Here is an 11,121-nt window from a genome sequence, read left to right as displayed (position 1 = left end):
TAAAGGTTTTTCCATGCCATATGTTAATGCTGTGACGTTTGAGGAGTAATCATTTAATATACAAAACCTTACTGGCACAGATAACTTAAATTTAAAAAATCCGTCATTGTTTTCCCCATTGCTCTTATAGAAATGATTGCAAGTTCGTTTTCACATAGAAGCCGATATTTGAATTACAAGGAACAACAAATAAGCATAAATGCCTTCATAGCTCTTCCATCATTTGAAAACAACAAGACTACAAAATATTATCGGCTGCATGTCAAATGTGCGCTTGGCTTGTCCAAATGTCGATCCCATGATGTAATGTTGTGACGTCATCTGTGGAAAACGCTATAGAGGTTTTGCACCATCACGTGTCCACGTCCATCATTCAGCTTGGACTGCCTGTCGTTAGTATTATATTGTTCCTGTCATCTAATATGACTGCCGTCACGTGATGGTGCAAAACTTCTATTACAGCGGCCATGACTATCACGAATCTTTATACAGTCATTGAAGTGTGTACATCGATGTCATGTGCAGTGAGGTTTGACGCTGACCTTCATGAGGCTCTAAGTCTTCATCTAAACTTTGGTGCAACATAAGACTCTGATAAAGTCATCCTCATTAATATTCTTTATTGAGCTTTATTGAAAGACACATGTCTTATCATATAATGATACAGGGGAATTGAAAAAGGGGACTGTCGGGGCCGGTGGAGGAAGTAAAAGTTCGATTAGGTGCTTATGTATTATAATTAATGCTTCAATACTGCAATACAGTAGTATGTCTATATAATAGACTGGTCATTCCTGTTGTTTCCTAGCTGATGCATATTATTATAGGTCTTCAGGTCTTGGTAATCTGTAGGGTTTTGCCTGACACCAAGTGGCTGGTACGTAGTGTCTGGTACGTTCTTGGCAAGCTGAGCATCAGGTTGTTTGAACTGTGGACGGTGAAGGGATTCGTAAGTTGGACCTTGACCTTGATGCGATGAACCAGCTGCATCAGAATGCGCGAGTGCTTGATAATGACTCGGCGCTTTTGTGGAGGGGCTGCTGTAGCCATCTACTCTGGACATTTCTATTGGATGATTATCACAATGCATTCTTATGGGCTCGTATTCTGCAAGTGGGGAGGTCTGTTGAAAATTTTGAGATACCGAAATGTGTGAAGCTTTGTTTTCTTCCATTTCTAGGGTGTTCTGTGAAAAAAAAAAAAAATTTTTTGCGAATTCATTCAGTGAGAAGAAACAGTCCGACCTGTTATAATTATACTGTGCCATTTTCTCAGCAGCGCAGCTTGTCTCGCATGCTTAAAAATGTAGTTACAAGTCGCCGAGGTAAGGTGTTACATTACTACTCGATCTTAGCAACTTGCAACATTTGTGGCTCTTTGGAAAGAAATCAGAAATGTTCGCATGCGCTCTTGAAAAATATGCTTTAAAATTGCGAGAAAAAGTTGTTGGAGCGATGATACACTTTGCAATAGCGTTGGCAATTGCTGCAATCCGTTGCGAAAAGTAGGCTGAATTCTACTTCTTGTAACGCTACGCGAAACAATACAACTTCGAGACAACCCTTTTACATTGTGCAATTCTGCAGCAACTTGCATAACGAGACAAGGCTAACGCCGTTGCGAGTTGCTGGAAAATTGCAAAGTGCAACAGGGCCTTTAGCATCGATTATTGTTGAGTGATGACAAAGCACCAATATTTGGTTTGTCTGGAACTAATGATTTGCACTTGAAGTACGCTTTTTAGTATTAGAATCAATTCAATGGATTCTTTTATGATTAGCATTGATGGTTGAAAAAGGTAAACTATGATGATTATCAACAAACACTTACGTCATAAACTGGATCTTCAACTGATTTGTTTCTGGTGACTCTTGAAATTTAAAAATTAATGAAGAAAAATGAAAGGATCAATTATTCGTTTAAACATGACGTCATAGCCGCCATTTATGTTGAGTTTAACCAAACAATTGTCAATTATTTATTTTTGTATCATCCAACATGGCCGCCGTGTCTTTTGTTGTTTCACTCTTATGGGGATGATTGAAAACCAGCAATAGAACATTTTGTAATGGACAAAATTCCCTTGGGCGAAATGTTTTGCCAACTTAATGTCACTTGTCATTCCCTTGAGAACTGATAAGATTCTTTGTTTGTGTTGTATTCATATTCATTTGTCATCTCATGTGCAACCATTAAACAAAGAAATGATATTCTAGGGAATGATACGTGGTCTGTGATGGGAAAACGTTATATTCACCATTTTCCATACATCGGTTCACTGGTCAAACACAAAGCGCTCAAGCGAGGCGCCAAGGTACTTTCAAAGGATTATTCGAATTTGAACCTTGCAACCTCGACTGAATGTATGCTTTGTGTTTGACCAGTGAACCGATGTATGGAAAATGGAGAATCAGAGGCATATTACTGACATAGATAACAATGTAGTTAAATTCAACTAATCACCTTTTTGTATTGGTATTTTCGGTTTGCTCTTTTCAAGAGACATTATATGCAAAGGAAACGAAAAAAGAGTGTTAGAATTTCTGTCTAAGTTATTGTTAAATGATACGATCTAACTGCATTTTCATGTTTAATAATTTCGTTTGATAGAGCAACTAACAAATAAACAGAGATTGCTATACTTATATAAGCAAGGATAATCATAAAAGAAGAAAAAGATCTAGAATATACCTGTCCTTTTAATGTTCCTCCATATGTAAAGAAGCAAGAGGACGATAACTACCAAAGACACCGCTAGGAAAGATGCACAGACAGCTAATGCAGTGGAGCCTTGAGTAAAAAAGAAAAATGCTTTACATGAATTAATAATCTATTAGCATAAAACGTATACAACGTTGTCACCCGGCAAAGAAAAAAAAATTAGGGTAAGGCAAAGAGGATCCAAAAATAATAAGGGTGCTAGATACAAAACAAAGAAAATCTTAAACAATACATCAAAAATTGTCAATTCTTTTTTGTCTTGAGTGTAAAGAAATCGTCCCTTTAATGAATTTGTTTTAGGAAAAATAATTTTACTTACTGCATTTTTCTTGCTCGTCTGATTTATTCATCGATTGCCCGCCTGTTAATTAATTTAAAATAAATATCATAAATAAACGTATTAACACATGGATTTTTTTAAAATATCCTTGTAGTACTTTTTTAAATTCATACATTTAAACTGCTAATTATTAGTAAAAATGACGATTTGTTTACACATCGAGTTATAATTGATAACTAGTGTTATGATGTTAATGAATGCAATTATTTAACAATTATTCACCGAAGGCGAAGTGATTATCGGGGAATATTTACCCAGACGCGAGTCTTTGAGCGACGAGGTAAATATTCTCCGATATTCACTGAGGCTGAGGCAAATAATTGTTAAATACACAGGTGATTCTTTGCAAAAACAGAAAAAAAGAAAAAAATTTTTTCCCGGTAACAGCAACAAAGCGGCTGGCCGCCATTTTGGATTATCGCTAGCCTGCGTGGTCAGGCTCTTCGCTCGCTTTCGAAAAGCGAGCGAAGAGCCAGAACACGCAGGCTAGATTATCGCTGGAGGTGATTATCGTGTGATAGTGTGGGTTTCTCGATCAATCAGCGCGCGAGATTTTCAATAATCACCTGTGTATTTATACTAAATCAAATTATCACAAAGCATTAAGTACTACACTTTGTATTTACCAATGTTTCGTTTAACTCATTAGCAATTAGTGCTCAAGCCCAAATGGGCTATTGACTCATAGGCCATGAGCGCAAGAGGACTAGTTGTTTTAGCCGGCACTTTTCGCTAAGAGTAGAATATAACTTATAGAATAGTAGTAGCTCATCCAATCGGAACGCAGCATTGATGATAGACCGCTATTAGTTGGACTAATTTCTTGTAGTAGCTTGTTGTATGCTGTAAGAAGCATCTTTCCCAGTCTTTCGATTTCTAAGTTCAATGTACGTGTTCTCATTATTTCAATTAATCAAATATAAAAAAAAGAAAAATCCACCCTATGTCAATACCTCACTTACCAATACCTGTAGTAGTTGCCTGGGTTGCTGTGGTAACCGGGTTCGGCAAAAAATACGCTTCCTGACCCTTTTCATCTCCTTTTTCACTTTCTCCAAACTCGTTCGATGCCGTGACAATAAACCAGTATGTCTGACCAGGCTCCAGATCCTTCACGTGTATGACATACGCCAAGTTGGACAAGTCACGTACGACATGTATACTTGTCCAGGGTTTTTGTACACCCTGTTTCTGGTAGATGGTATAACTCTTGATTTCACCGCCATTTTCATCAGGTTTTGTCCAATACAATGTTATAGTAGCTTTACTCTTGCTAAGATGAAGACTGGGCAAAGGTGGTGGACCTAATGATGAAAGCACAAAATACCTGACTTTCTACGTAAGGATTATATAATAAACGCAAGTGTTCTGTCGGATACAGAGTCCCGTGCAACAGACCCCTTGCATGTGACATGAAAGCATCTCAATCTGGGGGACTAATACAAAAGAATTCCAATCTTCTGAGAATTAGAACCTATTTTTTTCTTCCTCAGATTGAGCTGCATTCCAAAGTGCTGCAAGGGGTCTATAGATAGAGAGCCATAATGACGGAGCCCGAGAGGGATCCCATAGGACACTAGCGTTCATTAGCTTAGAATATGATCACACCCACGAGACCGATTATGAATAAATTTGTTTGTCACTTTGATCGCTCCTCACGCGGGAAATATGAACTTTGAATAGCAGTAATGATACGACATATTTTGTAAGCTTTGGAATAATAGAAATTAAAATAAGATTTACATAGTCAGTTGTCAAACATGACTGAAGAGACGCAAGGGCGTAAGGTTTCTCTCAAGTTCAGTATAACTTCAGGACTTGAATTGTAAGTGCACTATTCAATAATGTAAAAAGTCTGATACAATTTTAACATAGATATATATTTATTTCGAATTATAGTTTGACTATAGATGTAAGAGCGAAGGTGAAAAACAACCAGTTCAAGAATGAAGTAAGTGAGTATGTCCATTTGTCTTCTTATTGAATGCCATATGGACATTGCCGGTAAGAAACCTTAGCTTAAGTAATACGTCAAAGAATGTGAATTACTGTTTGAATGCAAAAGGAAAACCGTGGTCCAGAATCAACTTAAAGAATTTACAGAAATGCCGTCAAAAGTTTACATTTCGACCCTTACGTATAAACGAGACAATGCAATGGACGACCCTTCTCAAAAGTATCGGCCGTGTCTTTTTCTTGGTGGAATTTGTGGCATTTCTGCGATACACTTGAGTTAATTATGTTAATTTATGTATTGTATGTGTGACATGCGCAGCAGACTTTGGCGCCGGCCATCTTGGATTATATTCTTGGTTTGCAATCAATCCCAAGAGAGCACAATAACAAAAGGGATGCCCGCCATGTTGGAAGATATAACAAAATAATTCATTGCAAAATATTTTGTCAAATTCTTTCAACATGGCGGCTATGACGTCTATTGCAAACGAAGAATATGTGCTTTTCCAAAAAGGAGACTTGTCTTGCTTGATTTCCTACTTAATACACTAATTTCTTTTATATTTCCTGCTAGTCTCTCATTTAAGACACTTTTTAGAATTGATCGGGATCAATTCATTCCTCGCATGAGTTATCTGAGAACGTGTGAAAGCATCCATGTGCATTGAATTTTTTGGGCCAAATATCGTAAAAAATGAAATCGCTACCCTTGAAAAGTATCTGTTTGTTTCTGTTGATTTGCAAAGCACCAAAACCCAAGCAAATAAGCTTACTGGCTGTCTAAATATACTTTGGAAGTAATGAATGCTAAATGCCCGATACATGGCATGAACACGGCGGGGACACGGTAACGCCAAGGTCACGGCATGGACAGACCGATCACATTGCGCGCGATAAAAATCCCCAAATCAAAATTCTAGAAAACATCGCGGTCACGTCAAGGCTCGTATACGACACTGATTTTTCACAAACTGCTCTAGTACAAAATAGCACCAATGAAACAATTGAAAACAAAAGAAATAGATGTTTTTAGTGCTATTAAGTTTTTGTGGTATTTAAAGGATATACGGTTTACACTCTATTATGAAAGCAATTTATGACGTATTACAAAATCCTATAGATGTCAGTCAGTTCTACTGTTCAGTGTGTGAACTAGACGCAAGAACTGTCTAAGGGATAAGGTCGAAGTGTATGAGTTAAATAATGCCTCCAAACTCTTGTAATCTTGGTCAAGAAATTGTGTAACTTAATTGTATTTATTCTTACCTCTTTTCTTTGTGGTAAAGCTGACGATCGATGCATTTCCATAACCAACCACATTCCTTGCGTAGACTCTGACTTCATACCTTGTATTCTTAGTCAGACCAGTCAACTCGTGCTCAGTGTTTGATGTGTTCTGTTCTTGTGGTGGGTTTGTGTTGATTTGCACTTTGTAATCAACAACAGGACTTCCACCATCATAACCAGGTTTGGTCCACCTTACAGTCACTGATGATGCTCGGATATCCTGGTCTAGTATCGTGACATTAGGGACACCTGGTGGGACTGAAGGGTATTTACTGTGCATTAATACGATGGGAAGGTTCACTATCTTTAATAAGCCATTTGAAGGAAATAATCACATGACTGTTTCTGGATGGCGAAAAAATTTGGACTTCCTTTATTTAAATAACTTTTGCTGGATTACTAATGTCGTATCTAAAACCTTTTCAAATATATATTTTTTCCTTATAAAATACTTTCGATTTCAAGATACGAGGCATTTTACGGCTTGTTTGCCATCCAGCAGAGTCTTTCCCAAAGGAACTTAAGGGCCGAATTGATTCGTTATCAAAGTGATATCAAGCTTCAGCGGAAAAAAATCGCAACAAAACTAAACTCAATTAGCCTCTCCCCCCCCCCCCCTCCCCCTAAAATTTTGGCTGGATCCGCCCTTGGATATATCAATACATCGGTCGAAATAAAGGGATCTGAGCCGTACTAATATTATAACGAATTCATTTAAATACAGCGTACTTACACAACTGAGTCACAATGATAACATGTTCAACACTGCCAGCGACGTTTCTTGCTTTACATTTATACGATCCATAGTCTGCCCCATCTTTCGTTGTTATCACTACTTGACTACTTTTAGCAATAGATGTGACACTAGTTGTTATTTGCTGACCACTGGGCTTGTACCACGTGATATCTGGTGTGGGTAGTCCATCATTGACAATACACTTGAGGGTCACCTGCCTGCCATCCCAGGAAGTATCACTATCACTGCTAGACAGCCCTTTTGAAATCGTCGGCTTATCTAAGAAAATACATAAAGAATAAATTGAGAATTGAAAATACAAAATTGTAAAAGCGACACATTTTTATTTCTGACAAGCTATCAATTCCGTTGTGGAATTTAATATAGAACTGACGTGAAGAATATTTGTTAATGCGACCGTTAATGGACAGAGTTAACCAAATTAATACAAATTAATGCATTGCTGTGCATCGGAGTACGAATTACAGAATCATTTTATTGATGTGCTCAGTCCTGTTGCCGTAAACAACATTTTTGGTTAGCTCTTTACGTGAACACTTTAATAGAGCAACGATATCCGTCATTCTTGAATGCTTTTTTACAAGAATGATGCAGTGTCTATTTCATAAGACTAAAAATAAATATATATATAAAGTGAGGAATATTCAGTTTCAGGAGTTTTGCAACTTTTGCACTTTACAAAATTCTAGAAATTATGATATCATCTTTTTTCTCATTATTCCATATACTCACAGTAGACTGTTACACTTGTCCTTGTAATGGTTGCATCCTCATTTGGGTTGTTCTTAGCCTGGCACTCATATACTCCAGCATGGTATCGTTTTATGTTATCTATATACAGTACAGCACTTCCTGATCCTTGGCTCTTGACAACAACACGACCATCTGTGATATTCACCCACGTGATGTTCGGTATTGGTGGACCAATAGCTGTGCAGTTTATTTTTAAATTCTGTCCCTCGATAATTTGGTATGTGTCGTTTGGGTGGCTTGGTAAGAATGTAGGACGTACTGAAACATAGAAGATGAAATATAGAAGTATTAAATTTATAAAAGAAGTTTGTTCATTTTTATATTTCGTTCTTGCTTGTTATACTTGCTTATAACCTATATTTAAATTGATAATAAAAATAGATATTTTTGACCTGATTTACTGATAGCAAATTATAGTCACGTGAGCCGTTATTTTCTTGCAATGAACTTTAATTTGAAACGGTATGATGATCATAATCAAGCTGACTCGTAAAGGCATAATAATAATAGAAGATCACGTGACCTTCTGCTAGTAAGTTTCCCACTTTATTATATCTGTAGCAAATGTGATGAGTTACAGTCGTACGAGATCCTTTAAGGGCGATATAATGCCTATTGAAAATGTGTCTTGAAAATACTATAATCTATTGGTTGCCGTGAATAAACTATACGGCCTTAACCCTACATATTTCCAAATAGACATTAGTAAAAAAGAGCGATAAGCATACCTCATGTGACTATCAATATTGTATAACATGTCCGGCTAAGTACTGTTTAATAAACGAGCAGGAGTGTTTTATCGGGTATAAAACACGAGGCGTAGCCGAGTGGTTTTAGACCCGATAAGACACGATCTGCGAGTTTATTAAACGGCTTAAAATACTCCAGATGTATGTTCTCATACTGTACCGAATTCTTTACGAAATGAACCAAGTTTGATAGAGAAAATCCAAGTTAAAGTTTATGCAAATGAAGACGAATCTATATCAGATATAAAACCTCCTTCATGGTCATGATTTCTATTGTGTTTTCTTCATGAATTATTAATGAGTTTTTAAATATATATATTAGAATGATCTTCATTTACCCGTGAAATAAAGTGTACAAATTAGAGTGTGATAATCACTAAAATAAAATAGAAAACAGTGTAAGTAATGTATGTAAAGCGCGTTTCACGGGTTAATGAAACCACTCTATAAACCATCCTCGTTGAACAGTATTGTGAGACACTATTATGATTGCTCTAGATAGCAATTTCGTATATAGTTAACGTATTAACATACTTGATAAGTCAATTTCTTTTTAATTCTGTCACTGATATTTGAATGCCGAATTAGCGACCAATACAGTAGATCCACTTTTCCCTCCAGACTCAGTGAACACAATTTTTTTGATTGGATTTCCTGTGTCCACAGGGATCCCAATCAAAACACTCGTCTTTACTGAGTCTGGAGGGGACTTGGTTTTTGTTTACTTTAACCTTTAAAGCTGATCCAGGCTTAAGGCAAAAAGACAGAACCTGAGGAACTAAATGTTTTGCTCAATTTGTGCAAGAGGTTTAAAACTGAAAAAAATATACCTGTCACGAAGAGTTCCGCTTGGTGTTCAATAGGGTTTCCTGCTTTTAGCTGCAGCCTACATTTATATATCCCGTTATCAGCAGTAGTCACATCAGTAATGACCAGAGTAGCAGTGGACTCTCTGCTTACTCGAACAGGGTTAAGTAATCTTGCTGGACATGTGTTATTGTTGATGACAAAACTCCAGTTGTTGGTGTATTTGTCATCACTACCGGTTCTCCATTCATTACCTCCCTTCTTATAAGACCATACAGGTGAGTTCGATTGGAACTCTAGTCTTCTATCATCCACATGGTAGTCCCACAAAAACCTGGCTGTTCCTCCACTAGATACGTACAGCACACTGGGAGGGAAATGAGTGAAGCGAGCTGTTGTGTCTACAAAACAGCAACTTTTATTTAATATTGTTACTTGATTATGAAAATGAACTAAAATGTGTCCCTTAGATTTGAATCATTCGAAAGAAATTTGTTTTTCGTTTAAATTATATTGTCTCGATATAATATGCCCTCCGGGCCGAACTTAACATCAGTGGACACAACTTTAGTCGATTACCAGTGTAGTGACATTGCAGTGTGACTGCCTTGAACTTTTTGAACGACAATGTTTACAATGTTATCGTATCAGAATCGAACCGTGTTCATTGATTAACTCGATTTATTCTAATAATCATCAAAACTTTGATTGAACACCTTCAAATATTGATCGCTGTTCTTTCAGTTTAGAAATTAGGAATCACTGAAGAATGTATAAAATCAACATAAATAAGTAATTTACAATTTAGTATAGACTTACCTACGTGAGGAAGTAAATACAATCCACCGATGAAACCAAGAATGTAATAAGAAATGATAGGCACTTGACCAACACTCATCATGAGAAAGAATTTGACATTCGGAAATCTAGCACTTTAAAAATATAATGGACTGTTTTATATGAAAATCAGAACAGATGGTGATCAGTATCAGCAAGTCTTGCTGCTTAAGCAAAATTTAATTATGCACATGAACACGTTTGTCGTGGTTGACCTTTTGTACTTCGTTCCACCGCTTGTCTGTTTTAGTGGGTAACGCAAGGGCACTAGAAGAACTAAACTAGGATTGGATTTTTATAGTATTTGCAGATTAATTAAATCAAAATATTGTTATACTTGTTTATTTATTTCGTCCGTTGAGTTCCTTTACTGCAAAATTGTTGTTTGTTAACTCTAAAATAAACTTATTCTAGTAATTTAAACGGCCATTCCATACTTGACTCTGTAAGTACCAACAAAAACGGGTTCATTATAAAATGGCTGATAAATATTAGCTTATGGAAACTGTTGCGACGTATAATATTTTGCCACGGGCTTCCTGTGGAAGTGCTGTTTGGTAGGGCCCGGGGGGAAGTCGAAGTGAGGAATAGAGAGGGTACTGGAGTTGACTGTTATTAATGGCAGGAGATCGAGACTGAAGGTTATGTTTTGAGTTTGGTAGAAGTTAGATTTATATCTTTATGCCTATAATGTTTCATCCACAGCGAATCGTGTATTCGTGTGTAAACTAGCAAAATGACCCTCAACTACGTTTGAATTTTGAACTTTGAAAAAACGCACGCAAATCGACATCGACGTTTCCCGAGGTAGATCCTTCGAAAAAGCCTACAGAAAACTTTCGGATCAAAGATGTATGTTATATGCGATATTGATCTTAATGATGTTCAACTTATGCACTCAAAAAGTTGTTTAT

The 11,121-nt window shown here is 36.8% G+C and overlaps 1 protein-coding gene across 2 annotated transcripts; it reads right to left on the bottom strand.

Annotated features, from left to right (window-relative positions):
* Window positions 1-603: 603 nt before the first annotated feature.
* LOC148913624 (neural cell adhesion molecule 2-like) lies at window positions 604-10,327 on the bottom strand. 2 transcript variants are annotated; one of them, XM_089034149.1, is made up of 11 exons: window positions 10,190-10,327; window positions 9,394-9,771; window positions 7,794-8,072; window positions 7,038-7,319; window positions 6,284-6,562; window positions 4,024-4,365; window positions 3,041-3,082; window positions 2,692-2,790; window positions 2,464-2,491; window positions 1,831-1,870; window positions 604-1,186 (listed from the first exon to the last, which is right to left on the bottom strand). In XM_089034149.1, exons 1-11 carry the CDS (start codon window positions 10,269-10,271, stop codon window positions 773-775), a joined length of 2,265 nt encoding a protein of 754 aa, XP_088890275.1. In that variant the 5' UTR covers window positions 10,272-10,327; the 3' UTR covers window positions 604-772. The 2 variants fall into 2 exon arrangements, with proteins under 2 accessions (XP_088890275.1, XP_088890281.1); XM_089034155.1 differs by having other exon boundaries at window positions 4,030-4,365.
* Between the last annotated feature and the right edge of the window lie 794 nt (window positions 10,328-11,121).

This window comes from Actinia tenebrosa, unplaced genomic scaffold (assembly GCF_029948245.1).
Source record: "Actinia tenebrosa isolate PJP-AT-01 unplaced genomic scaffold, QUT_ActTen_1.0 PGA_scaffold0__85_contigs__length_37466705, whole genome shotgun sequence".
NCBI classification, from domain to species: Eukaryota; Metazoa; Cnidaria; class Anthozoa; order Actiniaria; family Actiniidae; genus Actinia; species Actinia tenebrosa.
This window is presented reverse-complemented; position numbering and strand designations above follow the sequence as displayed.

What these genes read in the sequence shown, in the direction of transcription:
- LOC148913624 (XM_089034149.1), bottom strand. Translation starts at nt 10,271, where the DNA reads ATGATGAGTGTTGGTCAAGTGCCTATCATTTCTTATTACATTCTTGGT. An exon ending in GTATTTACTTCCTCACGTAG is followed by an intron (nt 9,772 to 10,189) that starts GTAAGTCTATAC and finishes GCTGTTTTGTAG; the next exon opens with ACACAACAGCTCGCTTCACT. An exon ending in AGACGAGCAAGAAAAATGCA is followed by an intron (nt 2,791 to 3,040) that starts GTAAGTAAAATT and finishes TTTTTACTCAAG; the next exon opens with GCTCCACTGCATTAGCTGTC.